Source organism: Vanessa tameamea, chromosome 17 (assembly GCF_037043105.1).
Source record: "Vanessa tameamea isolate UH-Manoa-2023 chromosome 17, ilVanTame1 primary haplotype, whole genome shotgun sequence".
NCBI classification, from domain to species: Eukaryota; Metazoa; Arthropoda; class Insecta; order Lepidoptera; family Nymphalidae; genus Vanessa; species Vanessa tameamea.
In genome coordinates this window covers 5,790,900-5,813,648 of record NC_087325.1, presented here as the reverse complement: position 1 = coordinate 5,813,648, position 22,749 = coordinate 5,790,900, and the positions used below count along the sequence as shown (strand labels likewise).

Genomic DNA, 22,749 nt, shown 5'->3' with positions numbered 1-22,749 from the left:
GTAGGTACATATTGTTTCTAATGAATAAAAGAAACGTTTAATTAATAAATATATATGGTAGCAAAAGAGACATCCTTTTACATTTAGTATATTATATTGCTTGTTTTAATTCTTTTAATTACTATGTGATTAAAAGAGATCCTATATGTTGAATATTCAACTTTATATATGTTTAAATAAAAAATTGAATTGCTAAAAAGTATAGACACATTCCTAGTTTTTTTCTGTGTCACCATATACGTAGAAAATTTAAACAAGATTTTCGCTACGAATTCAGTAATTTCCAGAGCTGACCCTGCTTTATTAGATCTCTCATTGGATAATTCAATCGAATGGGAATCCTTTTATAAAAGTCAGTAAGTTTGCTGGTGAAGTTTTGGACGTCCTTCGATGCAAGGAAGGTCGTGCTTCGCTTAATCACAGTCTTCTTTTTTATTAATGAATTTATTCTCCAGAATAATTTCTTTACTGAAATAAAATGAAAATCAGTTGAGGAAAACATTGTACCAAGTCATTTAAAGCAATAGAAATCCGAAATAAAATTACAATCCGCTAAAGGTACTTCTAAGAATTGACGTTATTGAATAATCGTTACAAATTTATTTTGAACGAAATTAATCTGGACAAAGATTTCTTATTTAATTTGCGAATTCTTTGCTCGGAATTAAAATGGCAATCAAGATGCCTTCTATTTAATCTAATCAGAGAGAGAGATATATTTAACTATATGAAGTTATGTATAGTACAGTAACAATAGTTAAATATGAGAGTTATTATCTCGAAGTTTCAAGGAATAATCCTTTTATTATATTTTAAACGTTCCAAATACGTTAATTTAAGGTACTTTAAAGTGCTTAGCACTAACAAGTAACGCAGAAAAGCTTTTAATCTACAATTTTAACGGGAACGCTAAGCTGAACGTTAATGTTTTAAACAAGCGAGCGGCTAAATATGATTTCATTTTGTATAAAAAATGTAATAAAAGTTACAAATTCATTAAATACATTTTTATTTAATTAGTCTCCTTCTCATAATCATTAAAGCTTTATAAACATGGCACTGGTCCATATTTATGCAAACTGATTACCCAACCTGACTTCGCTCGGCTGAAAGAATTTTGCCTAATAACATTTAAGCATTCATTAATCGATCTATTCGCTCAAACTCTAGAAATGCAAAGTACAACACTGTCCGCGAACTACTACTTCTACTGGTTTAAATTAAAAAGCGTGAAAGACAAAACTACTTACAATTTTTTAAATTAATATTTTATTTATTTTAAGGATGGCAAGGATTCATCTCTTATAAAAAATAAATTAAACTTAAGTATATGTAATTCAATTCAATTTTATTAAACATAAAAAACGTTACTGTGTTTTATTTATAAGGGAAAGCCTTATGCCAAAAAGCAAGAAATTATCCTCGACCACATCAACATATAAGGTTATATCTCAAAAATATTCAACATATTACCATAGTTTCGCTGTCTTGAAACTGTAATAATATGAAAATTCGATATAAATTATTTTACGTAAAGGTAAAAAACAAACCAAACTTCATTATTTCGTTGCAAGATATCAGTAAACAACTCGCTCCCGTGTGTTACGGTCACTGGCTACGTCGACCACAGTAATGTATTTATTTATTTATTTATTTATTTATTTATTTATTTATTTATTTATTTATTTATTTATTGGAAATAGTTACACCATCGACTTATCACTAACACATTCACTTAGCAGTAGATACAGGGTATTAAATCTAGGTGAATAAATAATTACAGGTGTAAACAACAAAAAAAGGTGTAACAATGTAGGCCAAAAGCGCTTAATATTCATATAAGTCTCATGATCGACGACCCAAAATATACTAAATATCGCTATCGTTCGGCCTTATATCCCTTGGCTCAATAAGGAAGAACAAAGAAGAACTTTATTTTGCCTTTTGTTTGTAAGGAAAAGTGGGTTAAACATATGTAGCAAACCGCGTCGTTTAAATGTTTCTTCAAGCATATATTTCATTGTTTTTATAAAACATTTATATTAGGGTTATTAATGTATACTGATACACAATTATGTAGTGACAACTAAAGTAACAAGTTACTCGGGTTACCATAGCCTTCAATGTTATATAACGTCTACACCATTTTCTTTGCTGTTTTCTTCGTTAATATAAGATTTATCATCCACTATCTTAAATTGCTAAAACTTTTTTAAGCAGTATTAGAGAACTGGGACAAATATTCAGCTAAAGTTAACCGCATTTATTTATTTACTTATTATAAATTTTATATAGAAAATAAGATTTTTATATGAAGATAAGTCATTATAGTTCTATTGAAGTTGTAATGGAATTATTATTGAAAGTAAATAGACGCATCTGGTATATACACGTATATTTCCGTTGGAATAAGCGTTCGTAGAGAAATCAATAGTACGCGAAGCTCCAACTTTGTAGCGATGACAATTTCCTTGTCTTTATCTTAGTTTATTATTCATTTCGCTGAAGTATACAACATCTAATTTCCATATATATTTTTAGATATAAACGGTGTATGCTGTATTATTACACATATCGTTCATCTAGCTACGAGTTTAATATTATTTTTTAAACGCAAATATTATACCTAATACAATCGATATCAAAACTTATCCGCCTTTATGATGAAATATACATTTGATTAAATACGTGATCATTAAAACATTTATATGTAACCTTATGTTGGTTTAAATTATTGCAGAGTATATGCAGATATTTTAATATTCCTGTGCAGGAGAAATGATAGTTTACAAATGTATGAGCAAACACAAATGCACTCTCTATTTCCTCATTCTTATAGTCCGATGGGACGGATATCCGACAGGTCCGGGACAAGATCAGGCGTAGCAACAACCGCCTTACGCGCTATCCCTAGGCACGGTAGTGTAACACAGCCATCTCCCTACGTCATAGTTTTCGTAGCATTCGCTTGCAATGAAAATTGTCGATGAATATAATATAGCATAATATATACTGAACAAGTGACTTATCAAAAGCGCTCTCAATAATAACCGATCAAATAAAAAAGTTATTACTAAATTGGTTCACGATTGGCGCTCTATAGAGGACACACATAAAAAGATCAAATTGATAACTAAACTTATGAGAATACCGTCAATCGAATTTGGAGTTGGAGCAAACAAACAAAAGTCACCTTTTTATTCTGTTTATACTATCAATTTAAAAAGGGTTCAAATAATTGTATTGAATATACATACACTTTTAAGATGCTTTTTTATTCAACCCATTGAATAATTTAACGCATAAATGTGGCAAAAAGAGTGCAAATACTTTTTATACATTTTCGGTAAAGCAAACATTGTGGTGAGGTGACGCTTGGTTTTATATAGCGTGTGGAATTGTGCAGAAATAGGTCGCTGTATAATTTTATCGTTATCGTATAATAACATTTTTCTCTTCGGAAAGTTAAACTCGCAGACTTCTAAGCAAAATATTATTGACACGGTTATTCCATGAGTTATTTCAATATGGAGAAACCCGGTATATCCGTATAAGGAGCAGCCTAGGAGAGATGTTTTTTTCTCTTAATAAAGTATAATTACATTTATGAACAATGATTTTGTCACTTTTCAAAATAATGATCTAGTTATAAGCTAAATTATAGTTTATTTTTACTCTGTATTTCTTATAATAAAATTAAAGTTTCATACCAGTTATTTTTTACACGACGACAAACTGAGCTATGATTTCATCCGCGTTATATTTAGATAATCTCTTCTCGCCTGTCATTCACTAAATACCAATACTTACACTTTGGCAAATTGGTTTATGATTTCTGCTTCAATATTTAGAAAAAGTTAATATAACTTCTTCAGAAAGGCTTATAGCTTATATAAGAAGCTGTTTATCCAATGTAAAAATAAATCCAGACAGGACTTTTAGTTTCTGAAATGAACGCATTAAGTCGTACAAACTCACTAGCCATATAAAATCATACTTCTTTTTAATATAAGTACGATCGTTTTCACATCACTCATAAAAATAAATAAGAACAGAAAAGCCAAGCCACATTTTTTTACCAAAACGATATCTGTTTTATGGACTAATAAAATAATTATGTGAACAAAACCTGAAACAATACAATTTGATTAGATTTCATTCCGTCCTTTTGTTTCGTTTATAGCGGGAGCAAAACTCAAACAATACACCCTAAAATTTTATGCTTTATTTATTCAGAACATCAGCCCGGATATATAATAACGATAATATAAATTAATAAGCTTTGATGGCTTATGGAATAATACCTTTCATATAGGTAAACAATATCAAGATGTTTTATTACGTTGTTTGGCAGTAATATCGTCATATATTTTAGGATGAGAAGTCTAATATACACCCATGCTTATTAATCTTGTGCTGTGTCTGTATATTTGCTAAAGGAGCGACGGATTTATAGATGGAAGATAGATTAGCATAATATATATGTATAACTAACAAATATAACATAATAATATTTATAATATTAAATTATAGATTATTTATTACATTATTATTAAGTTGTACAATCTGTACCAGAATTAATTGTTTTCAAATATTTATTACAGTAACAGCCTGTAAATTTCTTAACTACTGGGCTAAGAGCACCTCTCCCTTTGAGGAGAAGGTTAGGAACACATGTGGTAAAATTTCCTTGAAATTAGACACATGCAATTTCCTCACGATGTTTTCCTTTACCGCCGAGCACGAGATGAATTATAAACACAAATTAAGCACATGAAAATACAGTGGTGCTTGGGTGATGCCTGGGTTTGAACCCGTAATCATCTGTTATGATGCACGCGTTCTAACCACTGGGCCATCTCGGCTCTATATTATTTATTACTTAATCAATATTTTTGTTAAAATTCCCGTTACATTTTAATGCAATGAAATAATATACTATAATTGGCTAGTTTCTCCTTTTTTCTCGAAATCTGTTAAGAGAACACTATGATACCCAACTTTAACTACTGTTTAATTATTGCCACTATATACTAGGTATTTGATTTATCGATTTTTTACTGATTTTGCATTGATCGCATCAGCCATTTTTATCCAAATCCAATACTAGTATCATGTTTTATTTACAAAAAAATGGAAAGCAATTAATGGAATCGGTTCTGTTTCTCTTTAAATTAAATAGGTACGCGGACGGACACTTGAACTGGTAAGTGGTGACTACCACCTATAGAAATTGGTGCTGTAAGAAATATTCACTATTTCTTACATCGCCAATGCGCCACCAAACTTAGCAACGAAGGTGTTATATAACTCGTGCCTGTACTCATAGTTACACTGGCTCATTCACCTTTCAAACCGAAACACAACAAAAGCCAGTAGTGTCTGTGCGTATGTTTAAAATTTACAATTGCTTTTACATGATATGTTAGCATGAACATTTGTCACTGGCACATTTAAGATTTAGTTTTGAATGTACATTTTTTATTAAAAAATTGTATATTTTTTATATTTTAGAAAGAAAGAAAAACAAATAGACCACCTACTGATGATTGGTCACTTTGGTACGCAGACAGTGATAGCCTTAAATGTATAACTACATCGTATACCTACTGGAACTAAACTGTTATAAAATTTTAAATTAACATGGTTATTTTTATTACTACAAGTATTTAAAACGGGATATTTACCATGTTTTCTATTTTATTTGGTGGAGCTTGATATTTCGACGTTATATACGATTGTCGTGAACAAGATTGCCAGTATTTACGCCCAAACAGACCCTAGATAAAACTCAACCAACCCTCATCGGTGCAGTGTGGTGGTATTTGCTCCATACCTTCTGCTCAAAGGGAGTGAATTATATAAGTTATTTTGTTGTATATTTCCAAAATCAAATTGATACCTTTCGATTGACTTTATGTAAGAATATCGCTTAATCGTTTTAAAAGGGAGGGAGGAGGCGGCATCAATTAACCTATTATAGAGACTGGCTTCAACAGCCGCTGGAGTAATCATGTTTCAAAACTAGTTTCTGACATAAAGTAAATTGATATTCTAACGTAGCGAAACGTTTAACGTTAAAACAGTTTTTCAAAGAACAGATAACATATATAACTATATTATAACCTTAGTTATTATTCGTATATTTGTATATTAGTACCTGTCATAGTCATAAGTTGTCTTTAAAAAGGAGATTTTCATTTTGGTTAATATTTAATGTTTTATGTGCCTGTTCGTGATATTATTGCCACTTGCCAGTAACTAGCCTATTTTAATTACAAGGATACCTTTATAATAGTTATAAAATATTTCATAAACTTAAAATAATAGTAGAAAATAATAATATTACTTTTATTAAAAAGCGTTTCTCATTTAATTCTGAATATACTTCTTCAGTGCATTTAGATTTAACCTATATGAAATATACAAAATACATGTTTACATATATTTACCAAAAATAAGTGATAAAAGTAAGATCACATTTAAGAATGTATTTTATGTTTTTTTTATGTAAGGACTGTATATCTATTTAATGTCATAATATTTATATTTGAGGACACCTAATCAATTATATTATCTGGGTTTAAAAACAAAATCTTTAGAAATGTAGACATATAAAAAAAAAGTTAATGTTGCTATTTTTTATGATTCATATTTTAATATAACATACAATTTAAAGGGCTATTCAAATAAGAGGTTTTGACATTTACGTAACACGTGTTCTTTCTTGTTATAATTCTTCTTTTTATAATCTTTACAACTGGTTGAAAGTAAATATTAACGTCATTTGATAGAACAAATAATTTTATCTTGTTTAAGTACGATTTATTTGTATCAAACACAAACAATTCATAACAAAAGTAATCATTGTTGGCATGTGAGCACTGCTTCAGCGTTAATAATATTATTATCAGCATAATACTAACAACCTAACCAGGTTGTTCGTAGTTACTAGAGCTTTTACGTAAAAACTACTTTATTGAAATAATACGAGCACTAATAAAACAAAAGTGTCAAAACAACAAAATTTTAAATAAATGTAAAGCCTGTTGTAAAAATCAGTAATTATCTATTGAAAATATTAGATTAATTTTCAAGTAATAGAAAAATATGGGTGCATTACTAAAATAATAAATAAAATCTATTCGTTACCATCAATTTTAATCTCAGTTTATTTTCAATTAACTTATTACGGAACGAATAAAATTATTTAATTATTAATTTAAAACTATACTGTACTGTCACTAATAGGGTTAAATATTAATAATTTTAAAGTAGGTATAATCTATATTAATCATTTCGTGCAGGTCTACGATAGACCCGATCGAAATCTATCCACAATTATAGATCGTTAAGAAATAGTAATTTTTTGTCGACAATATATATCCGCAAAATTCGTACAATCGAGATATTACGATATTAAATCCATGAATATCAATGACATAACAGTTCAACGGCCGCCCGTGTTTGACGTTTACGGGTGCAGTCAGAAAGTGTGTTCCAAATTATAATTTCGTGCAGTGGTACTGTAGTTAGGATATTTATATTTGTTCTGTTTAATATATTTTACCCGAGTAAAGCCGAGTTTTCATCTAGTATATAACATTTTGTGAAGACGATGGAAAATATATTTACAATGTAAATTATTTTCTTCTAACAATTTAACCATTCTTATTCTCTATCAATAGCTTCGATAATATTTACTTACACGTGGCGAGCCCCAAAATAAGCTAACATTATTATTGATATCAAATATAATTGTTTCCAAAGTCTTAAATCAAATACGTTTCTATTTGTTCCAATAGCATACCCTAAAACTTTTGTACCCAAGGGAAGTATAACTTTAATCCCATCAAAAACATAAATGTAAAAATGAGATCCAAGGCCAATATTATGATATATACCTTGATTGCTTACTTCAACAAAAGAAGTGAGATCTAAATGGGTGCCTAGTCCAATGGTCCTTCCTGAAATTTATTTATAACTACATAAAATATCTTTTCTTCCTATAACTTAGAATAATATATTGTAGCCTAAGGTCTGTCTTGGCTAGTTCTCATATACGAATTATATTAACATGTACGCGCCGTGTACCATTGATGTGCGCTAGATGCCAGTTAAAAACGTAATAAAAACGAAAGTCGACTATACTCATAAGTACTAAAACGGAAATATTTGGATTAAAAAAAATTAAGGGTGGTATTCAACTCGTTATATATTCACGTGAAGACCTTAAAATCCACATTAAGATCAGCTGTCATAAGTTTTGATTGCTGGTTCTTACATCATTTTTTTTATTACAGTTATTACAGGACCTAAGTATATAAGTGTTCCTAACAGACCCAATAAAATGAAAAATTATAATAAAATGATAAAAATTTACCAGTTTTTTCCTTTGTATTGGCCTAATTATCTACCTGCATGTCAAATTTGAACTTTCTAGGTCACCTGGAAATAGGTTATAGTTTTGATCTATAGGTCAGTCTGTGATAAAATTGACGATTTTTAGACGTTAATATCTAAATAACGGTTTGAGATGCGCTTATGAAATTTGGAACACATATGTATATCGCGAGTGTCAATATATGAGCCCACGCTTATGTCAAATAGTTTTTGAGTTATGATGAGGTCAAAAAATGGCTCCAAATGGTTCGTGTAATATTATACACGGTGCTGCTCGTCAGTTCTGTTACTTGAACTTGGCTGACACGCTACCGCGTTTCTAGATAATCGGAACATGTGTTCGGTCCCGAAAGATAATAATCACTATAATTGAAGACAGCGTTAGAGGATGTTAAGAATATACATATATGTATGTGTATGTGTATGTATCGGGGTTAAGTGTTAATTAATTAATACAGCGTTCCATAACGATTTTATAATGATTATCGGAGTAGACTATTAAACTTGTGACTTTGTATTTGATATTTAGATTTTCCCAGAACTCGTACGTCAGTAGGATTTCCATATACATATATAAAGCGTAAAATAAATAAATTATTGGTATACTTTTACTCGGTGGTTGTAGTCTTTGTACAAGCCTGGTAGGTACTCCCCACTTATCAGATATTCTACCGCCAAAAGGCAATATTTAGTATTCTAACAGTTTGAAAGGTGAATGAGTCAGTTTAACTACAGCATAAGGGACATAAATCGCCCATTGGCTCAAACGGTTGGTGATGTGAGGAATGGTGGCGGTGGTGACAGCTTACTATATCAGGTGGCCAATTAGCCCGTCCGCCTACTTATAACATAAAAAAATAAGAAAGAATTTGTCGCTTTTATATTATTTAAATTAATTAACAACGTTTGAAAATAACTAAATTACAGTGACAAAATCGTTAATCAAAAACCCATGTGGATTAAAACAATTATGTATAATTTTCATAATTTACAAATATACAATACAATATTCATTTAAGTAAGACGATTTCCTTTATGTAATTTATTTTTTTTACAAGTGGTAGGTCACTGGGGCCTTGTGCCGATCCACTCATCAGTTCTTTAACTACCAAACAGCAATACTGTATAAATTGCTGTGTTCAAATTTGATTGATAAGTGAGATCGTAAAATAACAGGTACATAATAACTATGATCTCGTGTCTTATATGTATGTACTTCTCTAAATAAAAAATCTGCTTTTCTAAAATAAATTTAAAAACATAATATTGTAATACTTTGATATAATGTTAAAATATATAAAAAAAAATGTTTAATAAAGAATACATTCTGGTGAATTTATACAATCATAGGATTATCACATTTAGTACGAACAATGATGCTGGCAATTGTACGAGGATACTCGAACCCGACCGAGCTATAGATGATTCTAACTACTGCCTATTGTATTTGAAAATGGTTTTGAATACTGAAATCAATATATATAAAACTCTTCCGTTACCCAGTGATTGACTGACTGAGTGACTGACAGACAAAGCACAGCCTAAACCACTGGACCTAGAGACTTGAAATTTGGCACACCTTAAGTATCCTAGAGGTGCACTAAGAAGGGATTTTTCAAAATTCCCACGGGATAGGGAATAAATGGGATTTATATTTTCGAACCAAAGTAGCTCTATCCCCGTAACTATAATTATTAGGGGTTTCAAATTTACCATGCAAGTAGGTTATAACAACAATTAAAAACTATTTTTAGGATATTTTGGAATTCCCAAGGGATAGGGAATAAACGGGAATTGTATTTTTTACTTGAAAGTCCGTAGTCCTAGAAACTTGAAATTTGGCATGAAGATAGTTATTATAGTTATTATAAACTAAAAAAAACTGAAAACTTGTTTTTATTTTTTTTGTTTATATAACAAACCAATATAAATTGATCGCAAACTGCGTACATTTTGCTTAGGACCAAGGTTCTGCTTACATTGGAAAATTTAAAAAATCTATGAGCTATTTACATACCTATAAATATGTATATGGAACCATATAAGGTAAGGTAAAAATATTAGGTAGGTTAGTTTCAATTGAATAGTTACTTTAGGTTTCATTTATTTTTAGTTGGTTTCTTTTTAATTCGTAATTAGGGTTGCAGGTTAAAGTTGAATAAAATCGTGTCACTGCATTTCGTTAAAATTATTCAGAAAACACACCTCAGAAAATATGTTTGTAAAGAAAGAAAATATGTTGAAAACTTATTATTACAAGGACGAATATAAAATATTAGTAAAAAATAAATATAATACGAGAAGAGTAACTGACAAAAAGTTATATCAGCCAAAAATAAATAATTACTATGGGGAAAGAACAACTAAATATATGGTACCAAAATTATTCAATAGAAATATTATGCTAAGACAAAAAATGGAATAAGCAGAAAACTGTTAAAGATTAAGTTAAGGGATTTATTTCTCGATGAAAAAAAAATGTCGCCATTATGATATTTAAGCAAATGTTTATGTGAAGTGAATACTGTATTTGTATTTATGCTAAAAACATTTTTTTTCTGTAATAACGAGCGCATCTCGCCGTTAAGCATAACAGCTTGGCGAGAACTATTTTTTTTGTTGTAAAAACTTTTTTTTTATAATAAATAAAAAAAACAATCCACACTTCCATACTAATATTATAAATGCGAAAGTAACTCTGTCTGTCTGTCTGTTTGTTTCGCTTTCACGCCAATAATACTGGACCGATTTAAATGAAATTTGGTACACATATAGTCTAGAGCCTGAGAAAGGACATAGGCTACTTTTTATTTGGAAAAAAATGCTGTAAAGGGTTGAAAAGGGGGATGAAAGGTTGTAAGCTATTGAAAGTATTGTCATTTTTAGGACTAGAAGCATAAAACTTATATTTTAGGCTGTACTCTTATAAACTAACATATCATGACACCCACTAAGGAGCGAATTTTGGAAATTCTACCCCTAAAGGAGTGAAATAGGGTTTGAACGTTTGTATGGAAGTCCGTAATTTTTTAAGTTAGATACATGAAACTTTATTTTTGGGATACTGATTAAAAAGGAGTAGATACTTATTTTAGCGTTTCTGCATATTCTACCCCAACGGGGGTGAAATAAGGGTTGAAAGTTTGTATAGAAGTCCGTCATTTTTTAAGATAGAAACATGAAACTATATTTTTGGGCAACTGATTAAAATTGAGTTGATACGTATTTAAACGTTTCTGGATATTTTACGCCTAAAGAGGGAAATAGGGGTTGATAATTTGTATATAGGATAGTCTGGAAGACCGTCATTTTTGAAGTTAGAAGCAGGAAACTTTATTTTTGGGCTACCGATTAAAAATGACTTGATTCGCATTTAAGTGTTTCCGGATATTTTACGCCTAAGGAGGGAAATGGGTTAACATTTCGTATACAGGTTAGTCTGGAAGTCCGTCATTTTTGAAGTTAGAAGCTATGAAATACACACCAATGTCAACAAAGAGGTCTTACATTAACGTAATATTTTAAGTTAAATTGTAAATATATTCAATTATTCATAATCTACGCGAGCAAAACCGCGGGTAACAGCTAGTATATATATAAAATCGGACGAGTCATTGAAACGGGTCAGTAACAAGAAATCTTAATCTGAAACCTCGTTGACGCTTCGGGTACTAAATTCAGTTATACCATTTAAAGAAGTGCATTTAACTTAATTTGAAAGTCAATAATGAAACCAAATGAATTTCCTAAACAAAATGTTCATTTAATGCGGATAGTGAATGTAAGAAAACAATCATTGATATAAATGAGCTCTGTGTTCTACAATTAAGGGAATTACTTTATATAAATTTGTTACCTGTCGTACTAGTTCACTAAAATAGATGAATGGAAGTTCCACTTTAGCCTACTACTTATTATATGCTTCATGATACGTAATATATTTGTTTCTTCGTTTGACATATATTATACGTTCAAACTTGACTTGTCCGTGTTGCTTTTTTAATATTACAACAAGCGGCCGGGTACGTGCTTCGCTACGTATAAAGTGATATAATACAAAAATGAGTGAGAATCGATTAATTTCTTAAAAAAAATATATTTACTTAATTGCTAGCTATTTAAAAAAATAATTCAAAATATTTGGATAAACAATATTTTTGGTTTTTCCATTTTGAGTGTGAATAAACAAACGGCTGAGGGTACCGACTCTGGAACAGGCAACATAAAGTTGGCCGTGTGAAAAACATGATTTTTCCAAATTCACACCACAAACGTGAAGTGTTTGCCCATGGGCCTTGTTGATGGACATCGCAAATGATAAACGAACAGGATATTGTAATCGTTTGAACTCGAATGGCATATCAGTTTGAATCATAGGGATACGCGGTATCAAACAAACTTCACCTTTAGATTTACCAGTTAAGATCGTAGCTTCGATCAAATTTGACAATATTTTTTTCACTGTCAATCTGATGCCATTCTACCACCTTCTAATAATGTAGCAACAATTCCCGAAGATGCAAGTGCCAATAGTAAGCAAATAGTTGCTAAAATCAATGATGTAACGAATGTTTTGCCTGTACCACCAGATGCATCCAAGAAATATAATCCACCTGAATTATTGGAAACGGCTTGCATGATTGTGTCATATACATGTTTTTGCTAAATATTCAATTTAGTAAAATTAGATTGAACAAATAAACGCAAATCATTAAAATTGGATTCCTGCTCACGTTGCAATTCTCGTTCAAATAAATCATGCATCTCACGATTTGGTGCGGTCATACCCAATTGTGCTAATGCTTAATTTGCAATTGTTAGACACATATCTTCAATTATTATTGATCACCAACAATTACAATTGCAACCTCATCAATTGTCGGTGCATTGAATCGCCTGGCATGCTCTCCAAAAGGTGTTCTATCAGCCCTTATTACGATTTTGTGATTATCAGATGGCATACGATCGAGAGAACTAATGCGTTATGCTGATGGAAAAACCATTGTAGCTCTCGAATAATTTCTCGTCTTGTATTAGAAACAATTGTCCAACGTTGATCCAATTCACGATTTTCATCACCAATAAAATAAATTTGCAAAAATTTAAGATCAGCGTCGGGGTACGGCAATAACGAACCAACTTGATGATAAATCGGGCCCTGAATCTGTAACATGTATGCAATTTTAGGTTGTTAGATAAGAATTTTTAAAACTATCGAATACTTTATTATTAAGATTGATATAAATATGGGACAATCCAGTTGAAGTATTTACCTTAAACGTCGGCATGAAATAATCTCTAATAATTTTAGTAGCACCAAAAGAAGTAATTTGAAATGCCGAATTGTATTGTTGAATATGACTCAAAAATGCTTCGATGTTTGAGATATCCCAAATATTAATGAATATAATGGTTCGGGTGGAATTTCTAATGCTGGTAATCTAACTTTGCCATTAGCACAACACATGCGTGGCGTTTCGCCTGAAAAATTTGCCGCATCACAATGTGGACATATTACGTCCATCATTCCAATGTGTCCGTACATACTATAATCAATCTGATTGTTGTAATTAAAAGCAGCACACATCGTTTCAGTCAAAGTAGCACGACGTATTCGTGATCGCCATGGAAGATTCAGTACAGGCACAGGCTCAGCAGATTTATTTTTAGACGTTCATCTGCAGTCTATGATCGTCTTTGTGATGTCACATAATTTGTATTACGCGTTCGCCGACCTATATTTGCTCGTCTGACTCGTGGCATTGATCCTTCATCCTTCATATACAAAAGAAAAAATGAAATTGAAAACAAATTGATACATTAATAGTGGTGTATCAGTATTTATCCATGTGTGTCTGGAAATATAGGGGATGAAATATTGGTGGTTATTTTCCCGCAAGATATCGATTCAGTTTCGCGTAAAAATAAAAATACAAAAGGAGTAGGTATTGACTACTAAATCAATTATTTGCGGGAAAACAACCAACAAAATTTCACTCTGTACCTATATAAATGCCTGTCTAATTTCAACGAAATTCTGCCACATGTGTATTCCGCCAACCCGCATTGGAGCAGCGTGGTGGAATATGCTCCAAAAACTTTCTCCTCAAAGGGAGAGGAGGCCTTTAGCCCAGCAGTGGGAAATTTGCAGGCTGCTAATGCTTTTAAATAGCTAGCAATTAAGTAATATATTTTTTTAAGAAATTAATCGATGTTCTAACTGATTTTTGTATTATTTCTAATGACAGCTGAATCATTTTTAAAATAAGAAATTGTGTTACATACCAGTATTTAATGCTATGCCATGGGTTATTTGGAAATAATAAATTGAATAAAGACGTATTACCTATTGAAACTGGTGGATGAGTGTACTCATTTTTAATTGATACTTACTTTTAATTTGACAGACAATTCCCCGTCTAAAAAATCTCCATTAACAAAATGACCCGCCATTTATTGAAATCATTTGTTACAAAAAATGTGATAAATGAAGAACCACTCGATTAATTTCCATGAATTGTTAAAATTGGCTGAGAGTAAAAAATCTTATATATAAATACTGATTTGTATAATTTTAATGTTGTATAATTTCAACTTAAATTAAGTTCAGTTCGCTTCCCCTGCTAATATTGGCCGGTTTATGCCACATGAATTAATATTAATAAATAACACACGTCACTTATTCGCAAATTTCATTATTTTCGATTTGATTTAACACTGTTCGGGTGAAAATTTTCTTATTCTTTCATTGTTTATTTGTTACATAATACATTTTCTCTTGATCTCAGGGTTGTTTACGTAATAACTCGTGTCGGGCTTACTCTGATTTCTCATTTTTGTTTAAAATAAATTAATATTTCAAACCACGTCGAAAATAAATCTTAATGTTTATAATATACCAAATACAATATACATATTTTATATTAACACAATATATTTCGTTTTTACGTTTCTACGTTTTTACGTTTCTTTATTATTTTATTATCTAAATAAGTAAGATAACTTTTTTTTAAAAAGTAGCATTTTCAATTAAAACATAACGATGTTGTCCAAAAAGCCATTCATTACTTCCCAATCATCTCGGTAAAAGATGAAGTTGGCTTGGGAAAATACGAAGTGCTTAAATTAATTTTAACAAATTGTAAATTTTTTTTATATTTGTTCTGTAACTCGAAACCCAGCACAGAGTATGATTGTGAAATTTCAGTGAGATATTAGATTTCGCTTACTAGGACACGGAATTCATTCATTTATTTAAAAGCAGGAAAAACCGCGAGGCTTATTTACTCATAATAATATATGAATATACAACGGCCAGTATTTTAGAAAGTGTCTCAAGCAGCGTTTAAGATCTGAACATTCAAAACTAGTTTCAGATACAAATCATAACTCAAGTATGCATCTTATTTTAGAACGCGTTTTAATTTCTACTCGGTTAAAATTAGACTCAAGTATCGAATTGAATTGATACATATATTTAAATTGCCTTTGATGGAAGTCTCTTTTACGTGAACTAAGGTCATATCGATGCTTGAGCCATGATTTTCAATAGGTAGGTATGGTTCGAAAAGAAGAAACTACTCATTTGAATGCTGATTGTATGTCGGTTTTCTACATTTCACGATTGAAGATACTAAGGGTGTTCTTAAAGAATAGCACTACTGAAGTTTTTTATAAAATCCAATCGGTCATGAATAAAAATATTATCAATATGAAGTAGCAATTTTTCACGTTTTGTTTTTATATTTATTTCTGTCTCATGTCACTGAGATAAAAGATTGCTAAAAACCAATGTCTATAAAATATTATTATAAAAAACAAGGCTGGCACGAATTTAAGCTCAATAAGGTCAATAGGTTTTAAATAATTTTCTCTATATTAATCTTTATTGGATTCGTCACACTTAATGAAATCTAGTTGAATTGAAGAAAACATGCGTTAGGTTAATTGATTATATGATTGATTACTAAGTGTAGTTTCATATGCAGAGGATTCAGTCAACACGGGAGAAATTATAACTGACATCGATTCTTAATTTTTTTTTTATAATAACTCGATATTAGAGTACGATATTAATCGATATTCTCTTAGGCTTCAGATGTCATAATATCTATGTTATATTGGCAGAATATGTCAACTAATATACTAGTCTATACACGACTGTTAAAATGAAAGAGGACGACACACGATCACGGCACGGTCGCTGTGCCTTGATAGCTCTCATAATAGCTCTTACATTGCGAGTTAACAAGGCACCGTAACCATGTACATGTAAAAACGCACTAACGATCATATTGCGTTTGCATATTTTCATTTCAATATATTCATTACATTCAAACCAGCTTATTCGTAGCATTCGATCAAAACTACAATTTATTTGTTGTTTTTCTCACGTAATCCGATTAATATGGAACTTACAAATTATATCAATGTAGTCATCGTGAAAATATACGGTTTTATTTATGGAACGTTGGATTTTTTTTATTTGGAGGCATATGGAGATTTTTATTAACAACAAAAGTAAACCAATTTACGATTGACTTTTCATTTAATGAAGTCTCATTTGTTTTACCGCTTGCAAGAACATACGGCTTCAGCCAAATTTTCAGCTCTTGTCTTTGTTGTTTGGACAAAGATGTCAAACGTCTCCAAAAACTTAGACGGGCACTAATTTTAATTGTTTGTAATAATGAATTAAATTTGGTCTCTAGTATTAAATAAGTATGAAAAACAGCAAAAGAATAACAATAATTGCAAAGAAAACATAACTTGCGTTAAGAAAGACATCAAATTCAACCAACTGGGGATATTCCAGCAACGAATATCTCTAGTAAGAAATTCTGTTTCAAAATGAATGCAAATAGCATTCATTTTGAATAATTAAAGTTCACAAAATATTGACCCGCGGACCTGACTACGTGAACCAATTAATTTTTTTGTCAATAAACATTACAAGTCAAGGTCAGTTTGCAATTTGTGTTGCTTATTTAATTAGAAGCGAAATTCATAGCGCGAAATGTGAAAAAAATCTGGATTTTTACACAATTAATATCTCAAAAAAGACACATTTATTCAGAGTATTTAAATGTATAGTACATAAATAAACATTAAATTAAGTATCGTTTATTTGTTTGACTATTGATAAGGGTCTACTTAAACCGTATATATCATTTATACAAAATCATAATGATTTATACACCTACATTTTCCTCATAAATCACTCCGTTCATTAGTGAATACCGGATAAAATCCGTTTGGAAGTTTTTGATCGCGTACAGATTTTATTTTATTTTACTTGGTGATAGATAGATATATTGTCTACCAGTGTAGCTACCCAGGTACCAACCACTCACCATATATTCTACCGCCAAGCAGTAATACTTAATATCAGTAGTGTCAGTCTTTATTTAAATATAAATTAAAATATAGACGTTAACTAATTATATACAATTACATTATTATGCAAAGTGCTTGATTGATATACGGTTATGTAGTACATACAGTATATGACGCAAATGATATCATGATTAACAAGGGTTGAAGCTGAAGCTGTCATGTTACGTTAGTGGGGGTGAACGGGAATGAGATATGTACATCTCGGTATGAGATAATACACATATGTATAAATATGCTATATTTCCGAGTCCGTTTTTATTTTCTCATAAAACAGAGTACTAAAATAATCTGTGCATGTACGTATATAGGAATCAACGTTTTCTGTTTATAATTCGACACACGTGACAAAGTTCTGGAGCAATAGCTGGGGTGTAGCTTATTTGCATACATGGATTTGCTTCGTAGTATACATATACATAAGTAACTAGTTTGTTTTTCGTTTGTTTAAGCAGACTGTACAAAACGTCTTGAGATGTTTCTTCTATCTGTTTATAAATATACATGGTATTTTATAAAAAAACAATTTGTATTTTTAACATAGTTATGGGAGGTAATATGAATTTTAATATTTAAAGTCCACGTTTTGACCAATCCGAAAAGTCCGCAGTTCGATTTTAATAATTCTATGATTATGTGTTTTTAAAAAAAGAAAACAAGAATTTAACAATACGGGTTTTTTTACACTAGATAGAGCAATTTGCAAACAACCATTCTTTTTAAATTGACTACGACGAGTAATGACGTACTCTATTCTACTTATGTGTCGCGGTAAATATTAACGCTTTAACTTACTTTTTAAACACGAGCTGGATGACGACTCACTCTGTGGTGTCCGCTTGGAGAAAACACAACAAAACATGTCTGGAGTTTATTAAATTCTTTAGTGACAACAGGTATATCGTCTTTGTTCCGTAAATATCGACTGATGGATATGATTCAACATTCAACCAATAAGGTGCCTATTGTTACTTATATTATAAGTGCCTATTATAAAGGACGTTGTTGATGCGACCAACTTAATAAGGTACGTTCCAAAATAATATTCATGTACCTAACATAATTTATAATACTTTCTTTATGGCGGTTTTAATACATAACTTTCTTGTATTGAGATTGAAAAGTCACGATTAAAACTTTTATTCCTGCAGAAATTATACACCGCGAAATATTAGCATTCTATATATATAAATATGTACATTTTATGAAGTGTTAAATACAAAACAGCTAAGGACAATAACTTTTCTTGGCAATGTTTTATTGAACAACGAAAAAAGTAGTGCCTGATAATAAAAAAGCAAACTTTTTTAAAAAAGAAATTTAATTTGTGTTTTAATAAATTAGAAAGTTTATTTATAGTAGTAACTGTATTTCTATTTATCTCTTACTAACTAATTAATTCGAACGAATAGTCGTGGAAACCAATATAATGCGCTAACTTTAATAACTTTCGTATACAAGATCTAAAACAGTAGAGCGTGTATGATAAAAAATATTTATACAATTCAATTAAAGATATTTCTTGTCAGTTTTATTTACAAATAATTTAGGTGACGTTTCTGGTCTTTGTCGATTTTTTTACTCGAAGGGGTCGGGTTATCCTCAACACAGGTTACTTAAAAAGCCTAGCTAGGATAGCTAATACTTGATTTTTATTTCGGTTGATTGGTTTGTTATTTTATTGTGTTTATTAATATTTTTGTGTAATAAAAGTTATTATTGATTACTAGGTAATTTAAAAATGTAAAAAAGGTAGAAACTGTGATAATATTTTAATTATAATATTATATCTAACACAAGATTACTTAGAATAAAATTTACATTATGCACATGCTTAGTCAGGGATCATGACTAGTATACCATGTACATGAAAGTAGATTGAAAATCAAGTACGCGATAAATTCGCCATTACCGAAGCTTCAAATCTCGTTCAAATATATTTTCTGAAAAGTGTATTCGGAAAACTACACTTAATGAGCAAATGTTTTATAGCTCTATTTATTCTTATTAAATTTTTAAGTAAAAATTTTATAAAAACTTATTTTTGCTTTATTAACAACAGTATAAACAAATGTTTGCTTTCATATATTTCTCATCAATTATGAGTTTTGATCTTGATTAAACAAATTAACTAAGAGCCATAATTTTTTTTCAATTGAGAGCTGTGTATTCTAATCGATCAATTCTATATACTTTATTATACAGCAAAAAAACAATCAGTTTTAAGAGAATATTTTGCGATCGAAAATTGTTGAAATTCGATTGATATTGATATGATCTTTAGCTGAGCTACAATTACAATGGACATTAACCTTTGGCCGTATTAGAAATGTATCAAAACTCTAATATAGAGAATAGAGTGGTTCGTTTCTTGCTGGAGCAAAAAAAACAAGTTTATCAGTAATTCATTCTCCTCCATATCTGTATTATTAAAGTAAGTTTAAGTTTCGCAAGCATTCAATAACTAGTAAAACGTAATTTGATATAGAATTAATCATGCTTTTGTCTTAGTTCAATTTTGTGTTCACTTTTCGACAAACATCGTTTAAAGAAGAATAAATTTAGCACACTAAAAATCATTGATTAAGTATCAAGTAGTATTAGTAGAGCCTTTTATAATTCAGCGGCATTCATAACTCTAGGTAGAAAAATAACGTGTTTTTTTCAATTGCTCAGATGTACATAGGTAATTGTAATATGTATGTAAAGTAAGGTAAACCGTTTCCAAACATTGATTATGTGAAAACTGCAGCCTTTATCGAAGAAATACAAAACTTTGAAAGGCGACTGAAAGTTTTGTAATAAATTTGCTAATGTAGCAGTCAAATCGAATTTATTTTTATCAAACATTCAAGATTGAGTTTGGAGTTTGTTTGGGAAATAGAATAAGATTAATCCAATAAGGATAAGATAAACATTGAACAAAAATTTTTCTTTAAATTCACCTTCGAAATCACTATTGATACATGTTAAGTAGAAAAGGTAACGCCCGTTGTATTAACATGTTTAAATTTTTAAATAACACATCAAATTTATCGGTTACAAAATAACCTGAGACGCTTTCCGGCGGTCGATGTCTCTGTCTGCCGTTCCACCAGCACCCACAACACGGCATAACTTATAAATTCTCACAGCTCATACTAATTAACTTCACGTTTATCAATCATAGAAAACTAAAAAAAATACGAATTCATCGATTCTAAAATGTTTGAAAAAAAAGTCAGATCTGAACATTTCTAAGTAGAAAATAACTGCGCATCAAAAGCACTATTATTATTCGAATTAAAGATTTATTTAGAAAAATAGGCTCATTAAGTGATTGAAACATAAAAGCTTCACTACTCTTTACGCAGCAATAAAATTGAAGTGAAGTGTCGTAGTACAGGCGTTAATACGACGGCACGCCCGGCGCCGGCCGCGCTCTGCGCTCGACTGCGGTCGACCGAAGAGGATTTGATATTTGTATCCACAACTCGTTAGAAAAGCAAATAAAATTGATAAAATTATAAATAACTCATATATCCCTTAACTTTTTGAACGCAAAATCTTTTAAACTTTATTCCTAATCTCTAATTCCCTGCTTCCATTTTATAGCGACTGTTATTTTGTCAAAATAATGGTTTATAAGACTGACATTAGGGGCGCAGCTCCGTTTCTGTTCAACAAGCTACAGCGCTACTTTTGTTTGCATTATAATTGCTGCTCTAGTTTCGCTTTTCTACTTCTTTACTTTACGTACTTGACTTCCAAACTTTAAATTTAATTATGATCATGGTTTGTTTGAAATAAACTGAAATGGCTGAATATATATCGATATATTCAATTCTTTTTTACCAAATTGTTATAACGTAAATATTAGAAATGGTTGTATAATTAACATTAAGACGCTAACTTCAATAAAAACTACGAAGTAAATTGCACGTTTATCTTCTTATACTTTTTTGGCAAATCTTTTTTAAAAATATAACAAGAGAGTTATTTACTATAAAAATAAAATATAAATTCATAGGAAACACGTAGCAAAATGTCGTATATCAGATGTCAAAATATTAATTTAAAGTTTTAGCAAGAGCCATTATGGTAGTAAATTTATGAGACAGGTACAAGTTTATGTTAATCAAGCTTTTACACAAAAAAAATAGTCTCGGCTTACCAGTAGCAGATCCTGAGTTGATTAACGGTGGGTTCATACTGCTTAATTGAGTTTTCTCGGAGGACTGTTGTGAGGGATCATCTAAGGATTTGTTGGAGCGTGTTTGAAGCGGTGTCTTTGCAAATGGTGTAGGGGAGGATGGCAACGAAAGTGGTGATGACAATCGTAACGGCGAAGTAGGTGTACCGAAACTGGAGGGAAGAGATAGTTTTGATTCTGAATTCACAAATGAATTTGTCTCAGTCAATTCAGGATTATCGGTGACATCCGTGCACAGTACGGTGGGAAGGGATATTTTAAGAGAATTACTTCGTGTCGGTGACGTCTCTTCGTCTTGAAGCGTATCGGACATATCGACCTGAAAAGAAAAAACTATGATAAGCATAATATATATGATATTTATCTAACCATTACTGTAAACTTTCAGGTGTTAAATGTTGCTAAAAACAATATAAGTTGAATTTTATACACACTGTTAGCCGTTTTACTTTGTATTAATTAATTTATCTGCCACGATTAATGCAGACCGATCCCAAACACACTTTGCGACATCTGAAATAATTGTATTAATACCAGCTTCGTACAGTAGCGCTGGCTTTCCATTGAAAGTTAGCCAAAAGCATTATTTTGTATAAAAATATTACTATCAAAAACTTCAGCTAAATGAAGTAATTAAATACAAAATTAAATAAATTACGTGTTATATTAATTGTACATTTTGCGTGAAACTAGATAACGGTGAACATTTTACGATCGCTCTATAAAATATTTAAAAATATATATATATATATGGAGTAAGA

The 22,749-nt window shown here is 30.5% G+C and overlaps 1 protein-coding gene across 3 annotated transcripts in view; it reads right to left on the bottom strand.

Moving 5' to 3' along the window:
- Positions 1-22,749, bottom strand: part of LOC113400554 (cytochrome b5 reductase 4) — a 78,321-nt gene that overhangs the window by 30,417 nt on the left and 25,155 nt on the right. For 2 of the 3 annotated variants that reach the window (XM_064217616.1, XM_026640170.2), the window contains exon 2: positions 21,950-22,307. In XM_064217616.1, the coding sequence (XP_064073686.1) occupies positions 21,950-22,301 (352 nt within the window). In that variant the 5' untranslated portion in view covers positions 22,302-22,307. Of the gene's footprint in view, positions 1-20,847; positions 21,220-21,949; positions 22,308-22,749 lie in introns of those variants that run through there. The other variant, XM_026640174.2, reaches the window with a different exon arrangement.